This window comes from Aspergillus udagawae (assembly GCF_001078395.1).
Source record: "Aspergillus udagawae IFM 46973 DNA, scaffold_5, whole genome shotgun sequence".
NCBI classification, from domain to species: Eukaryota; Fungi; Ascomycota; class Eurotiomycetes; order Eurotiales; family Aspergillaceae; genus Aspergillus; species Aspergillus udagawae.
This window is the reverse complement of record NW_025091268.1, coordinates 2,604,800-2,621,956: the sequence shown is the minus strand read 5'-3', so window position 1 is coordinate 2,621,956 and position 17,157 is coordinate 2,604,800. Positions and strand designations below refer to the sequence as shown.

General features: G+C 49.5%; 5 protein-coding genes across 5 annotated transcripts; 2 read left to right on the top strand and 3 right to left on the bottom strand.

Annotated features, from left to right (window-relative positions):
• Nucleotides 1–2,426: 2,426 nt before the first annotated feature.
• On the bottom strand, nt 2,427–3,506 carry Aud_007734 (casein kinase II subunit beta; the record flags this gene model as incomplete). The annotated part of the gene is made up of 1 exon (XM_043292622.1): nt 2,427–3,506. The coding sequence occupies one exon, from the start codon at nt 3,504–3,506 to the stop codon at nt 2,427–2,429; it is 1,080 nt and encodes a 359-aa protein (XP_043148557.1).
• A 1,011-nt stretch (nt 3,507–4,517) lies between these two features.
• Nucleotides 4,518–9,490, bottom strand: Aud_007733 (transcription factor domain-containing protein; the record flags this gene model as incomplete). Its single annotated transcript, XM_043292621.1, has 8 exons — nt 4,518–5,392; nt 5,462–5,486; nt 5,542–5,793; nt 5,852–6,593; nt 7,027–7,316; nt 7,654–7,747; nt 7,813–9,207; nt 9,270–9,490. The coding sequence occupies 8 exons, from the start codon at nt 9,488–9,490 to the stop codon at nt 4,518–4,520; spliced, it is 3,894 nt and encodes a 1,297-aa protein (XP_043148556.1).
• Nucleotides 9,491–10,198: 708 nt separating this feature from the next.
• Nucleotides 10,199–11,270, top strand: Aud_007732 (putative JmjC domain protein; the record flags this gene model as incomplete). The annotated part of the gene is made up of 2 exons (XM_043292620.1): nt 10,199–11,197; nt 11,250–11,270. The coding sequence occupies 2 exons, from the start codon at nt 10,199–10,201 to the stop codon at nt 11,268–11,270; spliced, it is 1,020 nt and encodes a 339-aa protein (XP_043148555.1).
• A 263-nt stretch (nt 11,271–11,533) lies between these two features.
• On the top strand, nt 11,534–12,118 carry Aud_007731 (uncharacterized protein; the record flags this gene model as incomplete). The annotated part of the gene is made up of 1 exon (XM_043292619.1): nt 11,534–12,118. The coding sequence occupies one exon, from the start codon at nt 11,534–11,536 to the stop codon at nt 12,116–12,118; it is 585 nt and encodes a 194-aa protein (XP_043148554.1).
• A 211-nt stretch (nt 12,119–12,329) lies between these two features.
• On the bottom strand, nt 12,330–14,816 carry Aud_007730 (putative general amino acid permease (Agp2); the record flags this gene model as incomplete). Its single annotated transcript, XM_043292618.1, has 6 exons — nt 12,330–12,369; nt 12,433–12,809; nt 12,890–13,625; nt 13,702–13,924; nt 14,138–14,166; nt 14,464–14,816. 6 exons carry the CDS (start codon nt 14,814–14,816, stop codon nt 12,330–12,332), a joined length of 1,758 nt encoding a protein of 585 aa, XP_043148553.1.
• Between the last annotated feature and the right edge of the window lie 2,341 nt (nt 14,817–17,157).

The window sequence follows — 17,157 nt, the reverse complement described above, 5'->3', positions numbered from 1 at the left end:
TCTAATACCTTTCGTCTAATTGTCGATTCTGGTTCTGCCCTTCGCAAGAGCAGTATTGGGCGCAAAAGACTCAAATTTACACTCCTTGGTCCCCAGCCATCAAATCGGTTTCGATCTCGCCTAGGCTGCAACCTTGGCTGAGCCATAGTGGAAGCTCCGGAACGAAAATACCATTTACCGTTTCGAGTCATTCCTGGGCTTTGAGACATGGTAGTACATCCATCAGGCGCAGACCAACCAAAGTGTGTCAAGACTGTTTAGTCTGTTAGATACGAGCTCGCTTCTGGTTGTCTCCTCCAACTCGGCTATGAGCATAATGTTTTCTCAAACGGAGTTGTCCGTCGACGCCGGAGAGTGGACACACAAAACGAAGATCCTTTGATACTTGCCGTTTGATTGACCAACGTTTGACTGGGCTTGGTTCTCCGTCGGGTCTTCAGCCTTACACTGTATGTCTGTGCGGATCATGCGGGTGAAAGTGACCAGCAGGCAATCAGTAGAAGTAAATCGTCAGCAGTCAGCACATAGCCCCCTGATTTAGCCGTCTGTCCATGAGAGCCTGACTATTCCTCGATGTCGAATTTAGACATCCAGCTTACGATTTAAGCTCACAAAACTGAATGCTGACGATCCGTTCTAGCGGTTTTTCTATTGTTTTTCTTTTTTCTCCCTTTGGATCTATCTAATTGGATCCGATTGCTGGCGTCGGGCTGAACAAACGGCCGATTCAAATCCCGGGGCTCCATCGAAGCCGCGATTGATAGATCCCGTACCATGCTATGAGACCCTTCCAGCCCTCCACAATCAAAAGGAAAAAAGGCAAAAAAGGCAAAAAAAGGCAAAGGGCAAATTAAAAATAAACTGATTAAAACACAGTGTCATGATGCGATAAAAGGGCGTGTTACATTGTTGTCATTCAGCACGGTTACATGGGGAGCTCAGCCAATCGTCTCAGGTAGCGAGACCCCACACATCTGGGCTCGTATAGAGTAACCAGTAGAGAGATTGAATTCTCCGTATTGGCTTCAAGGCCCTGTACTCTCAGTGAAACAATTGCCAGGCAGCAGATCATCTGGATATTTTATTGTCATTGTGTAACCCAAAGCGGCTCTGAGGAACCTCGTCCATTCGGCAAACCCCCTCCTAGGCCATAAGGGTTAGGATTAGAAATTACGGAGTAGGTACCTGTAGGGAACAACTTCCAAGAGACTCGGTTATGCGGAGACAGATCGCAACAAAATGTGAACAAATAGAGGGGTATGCAAACAAAGAAACCCAACTCAAATCACAGTGTCACAATCACGCCAGCGACCTAGATTGGCCCTGGCACGCTTGTGCTCCAACCTTGATCAAGTCTTAGTCGGAGCCCACTGGTACCGACGGCGAAAGCCGAGCGAGCCCCACCCCTTGCATAGTGGAAATATGCAGCAGGATGCAAATAGATTGTCCCTGTCACTTGGGCGTTTGTTCACTGCTCGACCCGATGATTGATAATTGCCCTCGCGCAGATGATTATTGGCACGGCGACAGTGACAGTGACAGCGACATGCGAATAGGAAATGCTTCTCAAGGAATGATGTTGGAACTGAGTCATCTGATGGGTATCTATCTGCATTGATTTCAAATGATGACCAAGCATTATCCCATGAGGTAGTTATCTTCCTTCACCTTGGATATTGCTCCATGCTGCGGATAAGGTAGATGGTTCAATGTCGTCTGAGTGATCGCTGAAGATTACGACGCGCTCAAACGCCCCATCGCAGCCAACAATTCACTGACGGGTGCCCATTATTACCGCAGCAGGCGTAACCGACTCCACGAGGGGAGCTGGTGCATGGCTAAATAGAGGGCTTACACGTTCTTATTTGAATTGGTCCATCAGTTTCATACTGTGACACCTGTATGAGACTTGGGGTTGGAATGTAGTCCATACCAGCTCGCGCAGAGATTAGTGCAAATATACATTGCAACATTCGAGGATCGCGGCCTTGTAAGATCTCATGGTCGATGCTACAAGATGGGCCAGACTTTATAATAAAGTAGGACAACTCCATATGATTTTCCTTTTGTACTGTACTTGAATTTGATAGGCTGTATGTCATGAACACAAAGAAAATAAAAGTCAACGACGCCTTGATGCAGGTCAAAAAGATCAGAGAAACAAAGCCTTATGTTCCCCCAGCATTAGAGAGGTCATTCGCATGAGCAGATGAGGTTTCTTGAGGTAACCTCGGCACGCGCACACACACACACACAAAAACATCAGTAGATATGAACCAACCTGGTGAGAAAAGCAGATAATGATAGTGGAACGAAAAAGAAAAGCCTTAAGCGATACAGTCCCTATCCACATCACAATGACAAAACCCCAACCATCGGTATCACAGCTCGACCAAATCGTACCCCCTTTACTCCCGCAGGGTCTCTCAGCCTTCCGCTCCGTTGATGCTCATCTGATCGGGGTTAAGCCGCCGTCTCCGCATGGGCGCTTTCTTCCTAGCTGCGATTGCGGCTGCATTCTGGGCTTCAATGTTCAGCTCGGTATCGTTCGCAGAACCGTGGATGGCCTCGTACTGCGCCAACTCGTCCAACTCCCGGATATCGGTCGGCTTCATCCGCAGCCACTTCATGCGCGGACCAACTCTGGATCGCTCTGAGACGCGAAATCCGTAAATCTTCGATTCGTAAATTCTACCTGGTCCCAGGCCGGGGCAGAAGTTGACGGTTCGCACCCCATTGATCTCCGTTGGCTGGTTCGGCGGAGGCAGATCGGGGGTCGCGCGGTTGGCCCCAGACGTCAAAGACGAGGATCGAGATTGATTGTTTGCATTCGCAGGGGCAACGGTTAACATGGAGGGATCCAGGCGGGGCCCAATGTCCAGGTCGGGGAAGGTCATGAAGAAAAGGTATCCGAATGTGGTCCCAAAGAAGGCCCCATCAACCGAGTGAAAACGACTGTTGGGAGGAGTGTACAGATCCTGGCAGCTGGGGCAAAACAGCTTCACCGTCTCTTGTCCAGGAGTGTCGGAGCAGCCCACGGGTAGGACCTTGCTTCCATTGCAGTAGGCGCGCGGACAGACACCGAAGTGCTGCATTTCGTACTTCTCCAGCATCTGCTGGATTCCCGGCCGCGAAGTGATGTAGCGCTGGTGGATGAGGCCGTAGAGCAGTTCCGCAGAACTTTCGATCACACTCAAGTCGCTGGCCACCCGCGCATGTCTCCGGTCCCCAGCTCTGCGGTAGCCCGGGGGTCGCTCATCACCGAGAATCTCGTCATCATCCTCCTCCTCTTCCTCTTCTTCCTCCTCCTCGTCTTCGTCCTCCTCCGGTTCCACATCCAGAATCATCTCGAGCGCTTCCTTGTACATGGGCACCTGCGACTGCAGACCTGTAAGATTGAAGTCATCTTCGATAAAGTCCTCCGACACCTCTGCGAAGAATTCATGGCCCATCAGCGAACAGAAAGAGGAGATCCATGACTCCGGCGCCCCTTCCGAAGACGACATATCGAACGAGCCGGACTCGGATGACGACGAGGCTGACGATTCAGACAGTTGACTCAGATCCAGCCTGTTCAGGCCGTCGGCCAACGCCGAACCTATCTCTCTCGACACGTTGCCGAGTAGCGAAACGGAAAACGATGGATCGAACGAAGATGGAAGCTCTTCGCTTGGATTTCTTCGACCCTGGTCGATCGGGCAGAGACCTCAGCCCAATTGTCTCGGATGATCGAGGTCGAAAGAGGCGTAAAATCCAACGCGGACCGTAGGTCGGTCTGGCTTTGGTTGGGGAAATAAAATCGGGTCTATCGTCTACCTGATAATTGGAGGGGTCATCCCAATGTGCGGGACGGCGAATCGTTGTGCGATGAGGAAGTGTTGACGCGATGGCGCTTGAAGGTGGAATTTCCCCACTAACACTACCGTACTGCTCTCAAACAGAGATCGAGGTCCTCCGCTCAGTTCTGGGGTATAATTCTAGCAAAATTCACTCGTAGTGAGGGACCAACGCAATCGATTGTAGAGCGTAAACACCAGACCTCCCTGGTCTCTTTCGTTGTGGTGGTGCAGTGGTCGATCGACGGCGTCGAGGGGTCCCAAGTTTAGGTTCGTGGGGCGGTAGGAAAAAACGTCGCTATCTCTGCGATGACCAAGAGGACCTGACCGCTGTCGCGAGATGGAAATGTGTAAATAGTGGCTTTCTTGGATGCGAGAGAGAATGATGTGGTCACAACATTGTGAATAACACTGATGTTAAACCAATGTCCCTGATGACTGGCAGTGTGGTGCTGGTCCTGCGTAGAACGTTCATGTGGCTGGACTCATTCTAGTCACGTGCACAATTCAGTCCCAGACAGACTGGTTTGCCCGGCACGCCTACATCTATAGTGAATTCATCTGGAAAGCGAGCTAATTGAATCCAAGTCATTGAATTCGCATCACAAATTTCCTGCTTGTCGTCACGGTAGCCTCTGGCTGATATATACATGATGCATGCCGCGTAATACTGGTAAGAAATCAAAAGAGCTCCCTGATGACCCGGGAGAGCTCTCCATCATCGCCGAAAATGCCTGAAAGTCCCTCGCCCGTGTTTTGAAGCTCGCCATCATGACTCACAAACCCGGATATACCTTCGGGTGCTGTACCAGATGCAACGAAGCTGCTAAACCCTCCAACAGCCTCGAAGAGGTTGGTGAGCTCTTGACTCATCTGCAGTCCGTTCAAAGGACTGTTTCCCAGTTCATTGACCCCATTCATCGGTCCATAGATGGCCAGGTTCTCGATTGAATGGCCCGCCAGGCCCGCCATGGCGACAGCAGCCGTTGAATGGGGGTCATTCGAGTCCGAGCCGAACGGGCGCGCCAGCACGCCCAGCCGTTCCCCAATCATTCTCAGCCCCTTGATCGTCTTCCAGAGCCGTTTTGATACGTAAGATTTTGTACTAAATCCGTTGATCAGATCGAGTGCCATGTAGAACTCGTCCCGCACCTGTCGGTTGAATTCGTTTGGCGCGTGACATACGGCCAGAAAGAGCACCGCGAGAGCGGCAACAAGGAAGTAGTTGAAAGTGATTTGTTGAGTGCGATAGATGTCAGACGTATGGTTAAGTTGTGTGAGCACTCGAACTGTATCTTTGGCAACATCCACCACAGTTTGAGCATGACCTTTGTCTTCGGCGATACTCGCAGAAGAATGTAGGACAGGCCGATAAATGAGAATCCGAAGCTGATTCATGCGCAAGTACAGCAGCACCCGTAGTCGCCGCAAACCCCGGCTGGCCGTCTCGCCATGCTTCGGAGAGTCCCCAGGGTAAAATTTCAACGCATCGGGAACCTGCTTGTACCACTGGAGAACTTGGTAGTCAAGATACCCGATCTCATCTCTGCGTATGTCTGTTGTACCCTCAGAGCCGAGTCCAGAATACCATATCTTTGAGCTTATACGATTATAAGAGATCATACATCTCAAGTAAGGCAATGATGCGTCCTAGACCTGTTAGTCAGACATGGATTACGCGTGTCGTTCCCGGCTTTTAACTTACAGGCTCGGGGAGGTTGGGGTCGACATCCTCATCTTGAATGACAAAGGGTAGCCCAGTACCAAGACTCCAGCGTCTATCCAAACTGTAGATCGACCAGAAGATCTTGGTGACGTCAGCCCATTGATCCTCGTTTGGAAAGGATTTCATCAACGCCTCCCGTCGGTGCAGACCCAGTTCAAGGCACATACGTGCAGCGAATCCTATCACTCGGTAGGCCATCGCATCGTCATCCGTGTGAAAATGGTAAGTTGCCTGTCAGGACATTTAGCCAGGGTCTGGGGTCAGATATCATCAGAACGACAATACATACCACCATGCCAAAGAGCTGGATGGTCTTGATGTCGATCGGTCCCCAAAGCTTAGCCTCAATGACTGGCTTGACGCTCAAGAACAGACGTTGGCCCAGATCACTTCGCCCGCTCCCCTCCACAATCAACGTTATGGCGAGAATCATCTTGAGGATAATTGTATTATCATCATGGAGGGAATCTGAGCCCGGGAATGCTCGCTGCGCGAAGCCAGTTCGCATTGCAGCCTCCATGAAAGTATAGAGGAGGTTGACTTGATTGATCACCTTCTCAATATCCACAAGCGGATACATAATACCGACTTCTTCCTCATAAACATGACATAATCGTAGAGCCTCTTCCCGTTTGATTGCCCATATCGGATCTTTGGTCGGATGTATGGGCTGTGTGAATACAGCCTGCTGAGCGGGCGGCGATGCGGCCGGCGTGACTTGGGCCGTTGTCAGATCGTCATTCATGACTTCTTCGGCGGGTGCAATGCCCATGTTCTGAAGACTGGATCTGGCGACATCGAAATTGAAGGCGGAGCTAGTGGGGCCATGAAACCGTAGATGTCTTACGCGAGGTCTGACGGTAGCCGGGTGCATCGGCGTAAAGACCGGCTGTGAGCCATCCCGAGAGATGTCCTCCAGATTCGGCGAGGCCAAAGATGATCTTTGACTGCGAAGATCGTTCAGACTACTGAAGAGACTGTTCACCTGTTCCTGCAGAGTTGTGATCTGGTCTGTCATCGAACGGAACTCCCTGTCCCGTACCATCAATCGTCAGTCGCCGTACTGAGAGCAAAGTAGCAAATAAATGCAGGGAGATGGAACATACTCGGAATCTTTGAAGTTATTGTTACAGCAATTGGGGGCGTATCGGCCTATCGCACGGTCATTTCCTCTGCCGTTCAGAACTCAAATTCCATATAATTGGAATAGTGATGGGAACCACTGCTTAAGGGCATAGTACTGACACTCGAGTTTCAGATGGCCGCAGCGCTGGCATGGCACTTGACCGTTGCACTTGATCTTGCGTCGCTTACATTCATTGCTATAGCGAGGACCAACGTTAGTCAAACCGTACTTAGTCCCATGGTTGTATCACAACTATGACGATAATGGTCATGAATTTACAGCAATCCACAGAAGCAAACAAGGGGTAGATTCGGAGTTTTGCTCCGCTGGGATCATACCAGGCGATTGAGATGTAGCGATTCCGCTTTGTGCGCGTGTGAGTTCCGTTGCTCTGTTCCGCTTTTCTCTTTGCGCTGTCCTCAGCCGGGGAGGCATTTTGGTCTGCTTTTCCCGCCTGAGGGGTAGCAATATCAATCTGGGACGACTCGGAAGCCATGTCAGATGCGGTCAGTATGGCCTGATCGCGTTGTTGTGCGCAGGATAAAGCAGTGAAGAGTGCGGAGAGATTCCTTCCATGCACCCGCTGGGTCTGAATAACCGCGCGGGGTTTCCGTTTCCCCAGAGTCTGCTAAGAACCAATCAGCGCAGACCCGGAGTAACATAGCACATCTCGCGATTACGATAGGTAGAGAGAATAGAATAGATTTTTTTTATGACAGCCATAAACATATCTTTAAAATTCAAATGATCACCAAGCGCTGGTTCAGTAAATCATCTAATGCCAAAATCAATCACAAGAGTATTTGATGAGCGCGAAGCAACCCCTCCCGAATAGCTGAAACTACTCTAGTTCGGGCTCCAATAAAAAATTCGACCAGCCGTTGAGTATCTTTAGGATGTATCTTGAGCCAGAAGAGACTGGAAATGATTGCCACGAGCGTAAATCTCCTCAGCACGGTCTTCACCCTCTGAAGCATGAGTCCCTTGCGTGTATACTTGGCTGTCCAGTGGTGCCACACAGGAAATGTGCATCTGAAATAGTAGTCAATCTGAGTAAATCTAAACAAGGTTATTAGCGGGCGTCTTGTGTCAGTTGTGTCTTAAACTAGCGGTTGGAGACTCACGGATAGGTGGACGAGTTCCAACCATCATCGGTTTGGTACCAGCTTGTGCAAGCTCCCCGTCGAAAGACGGTGCCTTGAAGACTTCTCTGTACCTTGTCCGTCCAGTCGCGCTCAGCATTCTCTTTCACCTCGAAACAACTGACGCGTCCCTCAAGAATGGGTCTGATGAAGTTCAGAGAGTAATTGATGGCATTCTCGACCGCGAAAATGACGCTGGTATGGCCGGTCGCTGTGTTCGGGCCAAACGAAAGGAAGAGATTCGGCATATGGTCCATGGCAATGCCCAGGTAAGCTTGTGCTCCTCCACGCTCCTCCCAAATCTCATCAAGGCTTCTGCCGCGCCGACCGAAAACCGGGAGAGGATGAAGAAATTTATTGGTCTCGTATCCGTTGGCCAGAATAATGACATCCGCCGGTATCTGTCTCACTCCATCTGTTGACTCCGTACTTTCCGGCGGATAATGTCGACCAGGGCCTAATGTCACGCTTCTGGCTTGGACGCCTACCAAGGGCTTCGTCGTCAGCTCAAAATTGGGCGCATGAATGCTGGCATAGTAGTTGGCCTCCACAATTCGTCGCTTACAGCCCAGGCTGTAGTTGGGAGTGAGTATGTCGTGATATTTCTCTGGAGCAGTCGCTCGCATGTGCTCTAGGAGTTTGCTCTCTAATCTGGAACGATTCCGACGGGAATACTCATTGTTCCTGAAGATTTTGATAAATTCCCACTCCAAGAAGAAGAACAGCAAAGCCCTTGCACCGAAAGCAAGACCAGGGACGTTTCTGAACAATCGCGGCGTGTATTTTTCCCATTTCTTGAGCGACGTCGGCGTCAGGAAATCGGGCATGAACCAGGGAGGCGACCTCATGAGCTGCGTGATTGACTTGACCTTGGACTCTGGTTTCGTCAGCTCAGGGACTACCTGGGCTGCACTGCAGCCAGAGCCAATGATGACGACGTGTTTCCCTGACAGATCAATGTCGCTCTTCCATCGAGCTGTATGAACAACCTCGCCTTCGAACGTCTCAATCCCGGGTACATGTGCAGGCCATTTTTTAGGCTCAACAAGCACACCCACACCGCTGACAACGATCTTTGCTCGCACAATCTCTGTTTTGACGTAGACACTGCGCTCGCCTTCTTTGGATATTCGCGCATTTCTTTCCCCTTCGGATAAGTCCCCGGTACTAGGAACAAGATGCAATAACGTGACTTGCCACTCTTCCGCATCCTCTAACCATCGCAGTTCTTTGACAGCTGTGTTGAGTTGAATCTTGTCGACTATCTCGTACTTCTCGCAGACATCAGTCAGGTACTGAACAATCTCCGGTCCGGGGGGATGTAGGGTAGTCCAGTCTTTCTTTGGAGCAAATGAGAAAGAGTACAACAGCGCGGGCCTAATACACACTCAGCAAAAGAGTCGCTTCGACAGAGCATATTTGCCTCAAGAGGTCCATACACATCGCATGCGGCTCCTGGGTAGCGGTTGATCCACCAAGTACCTCCAATACCCGATTGCCTCTCAAAGATTCTGAATTGATCAAAGCCCAGAGCTTCCTTGAGTCGACATCCTGTAGCAATGCCAGACACCCCTGCGCCAATCACGAGAACCGGGTAGTAGGTGTGAGCGTCTTTGGCATACGAATGGCGCTTGTGAATCCTTGCCACCGACGAGGGCATCTTGTCTGATCAGTTGTAATAGATTTGGAGGCACAACCGGGAGATGGCAAGAAAGCATAGAATTTCTGAAAGACTTGGAATGATATGAGGTATAGACAGCAGAGAGGGTTGTCAACTTATGTGGGCCAACATCCTAGGGAGTCTTGGGCTTCCCCAGTATGAACAGCCATACTATTGCAAATTATCATTTATGCAGAGCCGATAATATTGTTAGCATGGATCTCAAATGAGGGGAAGCCAGGATCGACAATGTCACAGGAGCTGAGAGGATCGGTCTCGCCTCGGTTGTTCGGTGGTTTATGACGCTCAGATTTGATCGACCGAGGAAACATCATGCTTTGTGCTCCTCACTCAGTCTAGGGAAAGTCAAGACGACCGTCAACCGAGAAGCATTGCTTTCTCTGGAGCTAGACTGCTAGAGATCATGCGACGTTCGATAATGATGACTTCGAGTGGTCTCGTCATTTTCTCCACAGGAGCAGTCAAAGGTGGAGGGTGATTCGATATGGTCCATGTATGGGACCAGACCTGAAGATCCACAGCACTAGATACCTTAGTTCCCGCGTCAAATGTCACTTTGTGTTCGGGCTGTGTAGCTGGCACAATCCTCTGATTCCGCCTTGTGATACAGATATCTCTTGACCTTCTAAAAAAGTTAACAACTCTCTGAAATCAACCGAAGCGGCAGCATTGGCATAGTTGTTCTGGATGAAGCATCAGCAATGGCTGCTTTCCCGCAATAACCTGTGGGTTCCCAAGCGACCATCACGTGGCGTCGTCAACAACAAACAACTGGGGTCAATATCGTTAATCAGCTCCAGGGATGGACGCTCGATATCTTCAAACTCTCAGAACCGATATCATCCCCTGAAACCCCTCCGCGAGGTTGAAATTGATGAATTCCGCCGTAGTTACTTCCACCCAGAACTTCCGGTCCTTCTCCCTCGTCGGCACTTTCGCGATCTCCCCGCATGTGAGCGATGGTTCCAAACGGTCCCTTCCTCCAACGGCCATGACTGCAGATTAAATACGGCATATCTACAAGAGCATGGTGGAGATGCCTTCGTTCCTCTCGAGCTCACGCAATCGCCCGCAGAAAGTAAGGTGCCGGGCGCAACTGTACCTGAATCGAACGAGCTGAGCTTCCGGCAGTTCCACGCCCCATTGAGTCTGTTCCTAGATTGGATGCGCACCACAGAATTGCAGTCGCAGGCTACGCGACTTTATCTGGCGCAATGCCAGCTACTTGATCTTCCGCCAGTTCTTCGCGATGACTTTCCCACCCCCGCACTCGTTCTAAAGGCGGGCAAAGGGGACGTCTACGATACGAATGTATGGATCGGACACCCGCCTACATATACTCCTTTGCACCGCGACCCGAACCCGAATCTCTTCGTGCAAATCGCCGGACGCAAGGTTGTGCGACTGTTGGCTCCCGATACCGGGCAGAGGGTATTCGCATTAGTCAGGCGCCAAATGGGTCGGAGTGAGGACCGCGCGGCCGCTGCTTTCCGGGGCGAGGAGATGATGCAGGGAGAGGAAAGGACTCTCCTGGAGCAGGCCGTTTGGGATGATGCAGACTCGGACGGTACCAATAATATGCTAGGTGAAGGATACGAAGCTCATTTGGAAACCGGTGACGGGATATTCATACCAAAGGGATGGTGGCATAGCATCAAGGGCGTTGGAGAAGGCGTCACTGCGTCGGTGAGTTTCATCTACCCTCTGTTGAGTGTTTACTGCTCTAACTCAAAACCAGGTAAATTGGTGGTTCCGCTAGAAGAAACTGCAAGGAATCCTTGTAGTCAGATTAACTGTGTCATATTATGCCTGGAAATTTGTTCTGTACATTAAACCTAGATTTAGATAGAAATTCATGATTATATTTGAGCATGGCGCACAGTCATGGTTGGTGTCTCCAAGGCCATTCTAGAATCCTCTCTGCGGATCTCTCCACTTATCTCTCCAGAACGTCAATCTCCGCTATAATTATTCCCTCGTCTCTCAATCTACCGCTCGAAACTCCATTCTCATTGTCCAGAAATGTACACGTCGCTCAAAGCCATATCCCGCGCTACAGTCCTCCATCTCAGTCTTAATCCTCTTCTGTCAATCGGAGTCCGCGCATCGACGGTAACCGCAATATCACCAAACCTCCGCTCATACTCAGCATTATACCCCATCTGCCCCTCCTACAACCTCTACCATCCTACGCAAATCAGCTCAATCCACAATCGCAACCAAGAACATACCTTCTCTACATCCGCGACCATGTCCGCCGACTCTGCCTCCAACGAGAGCCAGTCGCAATACCACCGCCAACCGGAAGAACAGCAGGACCAGGGCCAGGAGCAGGACCAAAACAATCCTATCCTCGCGCTGCCGGAGGCTCCCTCGACAGAATCACAAGCCACGCAGCTCGACGTTAGTGGTGGAGGGTCGACGGTGAAGCTCGACGCTCTGGGTCCGCTGGTGGTTAACCAGGATGGAACGCTGTCGCGGATCGCCAACTGGGAGCAGATGACTGAGATCGAGAGGCGGAATACACTGCGTGTGCTCGGCAAGCGGAATAAACTACGGTTAGATACGTTAAAGGCGGCAGAGGGTGAGAAGGACGAGGGCAAATGATTGACTGCATACGGCGTTTTCAATGGTCTATTAGATGATACATTTCATGTCTATATTGTACTATACTGTAGATTTTTCCGGGATGCTCGCATGGCTCTTTGTACATTTTCTCTCACCAAACATATCCTCATGCCAATCGTAATATAATCGTGACAACACCCAGACATACAATATTGCAACATCTAGGGCGGGCGGGTCTATAACAGGTCGCCTAAGCGAAAAGCCAATCAGAGAACCTCGAGAGGGCGTTGCTAAATGCGTAAATCAGTCAGCCAGCTCGCGAATATTCGGGTCGTCGACAGGATCACCCTTACCTTGGCTTTTCGGGAATGTAGTTTCTCTCGTACTCCTCGATCTCATCGAGTCCTGTCACGAGATCAACCTCTTCCGGCTTCTTCGTCTTTGTGCGGTTTACAATCTTCCAACTGCAGTACAGGACTGGAAACACTCCAATCATCGTATAAGAGAAGAGGAAGGTCGGGACATCCCAATTCCCAGGCAGAAAGACCGTATAGCCGCCTACAAATGCCATGACTGTTGTACAAACCAGGGCAACATAGGCAGTATAGGGTTGCCACCAACTCCTGTATGGGAGCGATTCGCGTGGAATGCCTTGGGCTATTATAGCTTTCCGGAAACGTGTATAGGTAAAAGTGATGACAGAGAAGTTGATAAGCTGAGAAGCAGTTACCTACCAACTGTTAGAGATGTTTTTTTTCTTTTCTTCGAATAGAAAGCCAGGGTGATCCTAGTCTTGTACGCGACACGTACCAGATTAACGAACCAATCTAGGACGACAGATGCGCTGTTTGACACTTGGAGGAAGGCAAGAAGTGCAATCAGCATAACAACTGAGACACAGTATATTGGTACACCCCGCTTGGTGCACTTAGTGAACAGTCGTGGCGCCTTGCCATCTAGAGCAAGCCCGTACAGACTTCTGCTGGCGCAATAAACATAACTATTCCCTGCACTGAAAGCTGCTAGTAGGATCATGGCGTTGACAATGTGCGGGAGGATAGGGATCCCGAGCCTGTCCATCGCGATAACATAAGGCGACGCAGCGGCGCCAGGCATGCCCTTGGCGAAGGCTTCGGCCATAGTAGGATCATTGTAGGGAACAAGAATGCCGATACAAAGTACACCCAGAACGAAGAAAGCTGTGAGTCGATAGAATATACCGTTATACGTCCTGGGCAAGACTCCGCGAGGGTTGGCTGCTTCTCCAGCTGCCATCGACACATAATCGGGTCCTGCAATGGTGAAACTGGCCTGGATCAGGCATGCAAGGAAACCAAGCCATCGGCCAAGGTCACCCGTCTTGTAATATTCTGCAAAGGCGCCCGGCTCGTTCCAGTATCTGAATCCGAATCGATCTCCCTTCGGGTTCCCGCCCAGCATCACAATGAATGTGAAGATAATCAAGCCAATGCTGAGTAATACTTTCGAAAGAGCAAGCCAAAACTCGGATTCGCCGTACCATTGCACTGCAAAGACGTTGAGAAGTCTATCATGCTAGGAGTCAGCATTCAGGCGATTCAAGATTGGGCAGGGGGCTTCGTCGTTCAGAAGATGTTACGTACATGTAAAGGACAAGCACGATGACGATAACCCCGCTCACTGGAATAACGTCGCTCCAGTAGTTTATGATCATATTACACGCGGTGATCTCAAAGGGCACTAGGGCAGCTTCAAAAATGAAGAAGTTGTAGCCGGCGGCAACTCCAAAGGCCTCATCGACATAGCGGCCCGCAAATCGAATAAAGGGTGATGAGATTGGCAGGTAGGTAACCATCTCAGCCAGACCTAGGATGCAATCTGTATTTAGCATGGACTACATAGCCACGTTCTTGTAGTGTAGAATAGCCAGGGAGTCGCATGGGCAGCATGAAGGGAAGCGGGAGATTGTCGCTTCAGGGCACTCAATGGTACGAATGGGGAGAGCTGCATCTGGAACGCAGGTTGCAGGCGGCATTGCTGGGGAGAGCAATTTGGGGCTTGGAGACTGGGGTTGCGTACAAACGGTAATAGCCAGGATGACGAAACACCTAGAAGTAGATATGTATAAGATTTCATGGCTTGATAAAAAGGGCATTCAAGTAAGGAGCGCGTGCGAAGTATGACACTGTTCTGCATTAAAGCGCAATTTGAGCTTCCGGGCTTCTTCGTCGTATTTTCTCAACATCAACTCGTTGCGAACATTCTCATGCCGGCTCGCGCAAAATATATTGCTTCTCCTTCCTAGCCATGAGCTCACCCAGTGGAGACACAGGACCAAGATCGCAACAACAAAAAGAAACATATAAAGGGAAAAGAGCTAATCAAATCAGGCACGAAGAGCTTACCAAATCGAAAATGCCAGGAACAGACTGCCAGGGCCACCCTTCATCAAACTTTTACCGACCTGGACATAGAGAGCAGTACCAATAGTACCCCCGATACCGATAAGCTGAATGTGTCTGGGCTTCAGCTTCCGGTGCGTATGATCATAAGTGGGCTTCGACGATGCGCCTCCTATTGATTCTCCACCATCCTCGATAACAGTAGTCTTCTCAGTGTAAGTCGTAGGACAGCCATTTCTTTTGTTCAAATGGGCAGTGGACAATTTGCCGTCGTTGGTCGAGTGGGATCGATCATTGCTGATAGCCGTCGTTAATGATGTCTGTTGGACGCCCACGTCTGGCTTGGGGTTCGACATAATTCACGACAAGTGATAAGGATTTTGTTTCATCGATACATCCTAGGCATAGAGGCGATTGGAAAAGGGCGACGTAAAGTGCAATGTATAGAGCAGGGGAAAAGAAAAAAGGTGATCCAAGAAGCCAAGAAGGAAAAAAAGAGGGAAAAAAGAAAAAGAGTAAAAAAGAATAAATTCAAGTAGATTGAGAAACGCAAGACTGACGCATTGAGCAATTAGAGTAAAAGCCCATGTGCGAGATTAAAATGCGGGACACTCTGAAGATGCTAAATCAGCTAGGCCAAAGCCGGCATCAAAGTAGTATCACCAACAACCAAAACGAGAGTGATTTCACCTCGGCCAATTTCTCGCCCAATGAAAGACAGAGAGGCTTCACTATTATTGCCCCCTGCCTTTGTGGTAAGGCGAATAAGGATGGATCAGTACTGATGGCAGCAAAACATCGGCCTGGAATAGGTGGTCTGAAGCCACTTTGAGGACTGCATGAAGTCCCCACAGGCTTAGTCCCCATAGAAATCGACGTGTCTGACCTTGGAGGTACTGATAGACATTTCCGGTCCATCATACATCAACGCTGTAGGAAGAATTCCAGCATCTCTCCCCCTCTCTCCGCCTGAGCTCAACAATGCCGAGCGTAGTAGCAGGACGGAGTGGCTGTTCGTAACTCTTGGAAAGTCATGGCAGAGGCAAACGGAGGGCAATAGAGGGAAATCGTCAAGACGCAGTTAAATTGATGGAGGGGCATGGGATGCAACAAGAACACTGTGCCTGTTTGAGCTAGTAAAGGTAACTAGGAGGCTGAGATTAGTTTAACTGATCCACTATATCAGAGCAGTGTGGGCCATCTCTTGGGGAGAAGTAGTCACCTCATTTTTGCCGAGGTTCAAGTGGGTTCCGAAAGAAGAGCTATTGAAGAGTAGGACAAAGCACTAGATAATGATCATAGATTTCATGAAGTTATGGCACAGTACCTGCGAATACCGACCGAGAATGATAATTTTTGACCCTGATGCGAGTAGCAACATTGACATGCGATGGCATGGTACCTCATCACAATGTGCCTGAATCAACTACCAGATTAGCATCAGCCACTGCATCAAACCGTTGACTTCAATTTCGACCGCAAAATGAGAAGAAGAACCTATGAAAACATGGCTACTTCTTCAGAAGAAAAATATTATTTGTCATTAATTGATACTAGAAGCTAGTCACATAAAATTCGTCTGCTTTTGGACCCTTTGCTGAACAAGTAACATGAAGCGCCCATCCTTCTCCCGCATTTAGAAAAGAACAGCTGACATAATCTCGCAATCTGAAAATTATGAAGGCATAGATTATATCTTCAGTCTGATCGATCATCATCCAAGCCTGGTAAGAGTCGGAACGGAGAAACAACGAGGTCTGCCAAAAACCCAGGACTCAGGTCTGAACAGACGAATCCACGTATGGACCGTGACTCCGATCCTTTCCATCCGGCGATGGCTTCTCTCCGAGTTCGCTAGGTGGGAAAAAGCAATCGTTGTCTTCGAAGTAGAGATAGTGAGACATATCGGAGTCCACGGAAATCGTCCTACTCCGCCCTTGAGCATCCGGCCCAGTTTCTGTAGATGACATACGATTCGAGGATCGAGAAGGTGTTGTTTGTAAAGTACTGGAAAGGGTTTCCTGGCAAGAGGACATTTCGCTCATATCGCTCTTGAGAACTATAGCAATAATAGTATGACAGGTAAAAGCTTTGAGCCGAAGCTGATGATCTCTCCGATGTCAAAAAGCTACTTGAGGTTGCCCCGCATTGTACAAAGATGAAAGAACAAGTGGACATCAGCTAATGTGTATCTATCCAATATTACGCTCATGACACAACTCATCAATAAATACCTCTTTAAGTGGAAATGCGCCCATCCATGCCAGTTGACGTCATCTTCAGAGGCAACGGGTGATTGCCTCTAGGCAAATCAAGTATGCCTAGACATACATTGACGAGATATATAGTGGCGCTTTCATTCTTTCAAATGATTTAATTGTCTTCACTACCCTGAGAATTCTGTAAGGTCTCTTCAAAGAGAACAGTATATGGGGATTTATCTTTGGAAGAAAGCAGCCAGGCTTCCGCAGGGGTCATCCTCCGGTTATAGTATTTCCAAAGGAGGAATGAAATATCTCCTCATCAGAGGCAATACAAAGCGGAATCATTAGCATATGCAGGTGTATCGAAAAGTTGGGATCATAGATCCATCTACTTCGGAGCGAGGGGTAGGTTGGTGCAAATCGAATCACCTAGGCCGTCTAGATTCCTACTGCGTAACATATCAAAATTTCAGCCAAAGAGATAGCCGAGTCG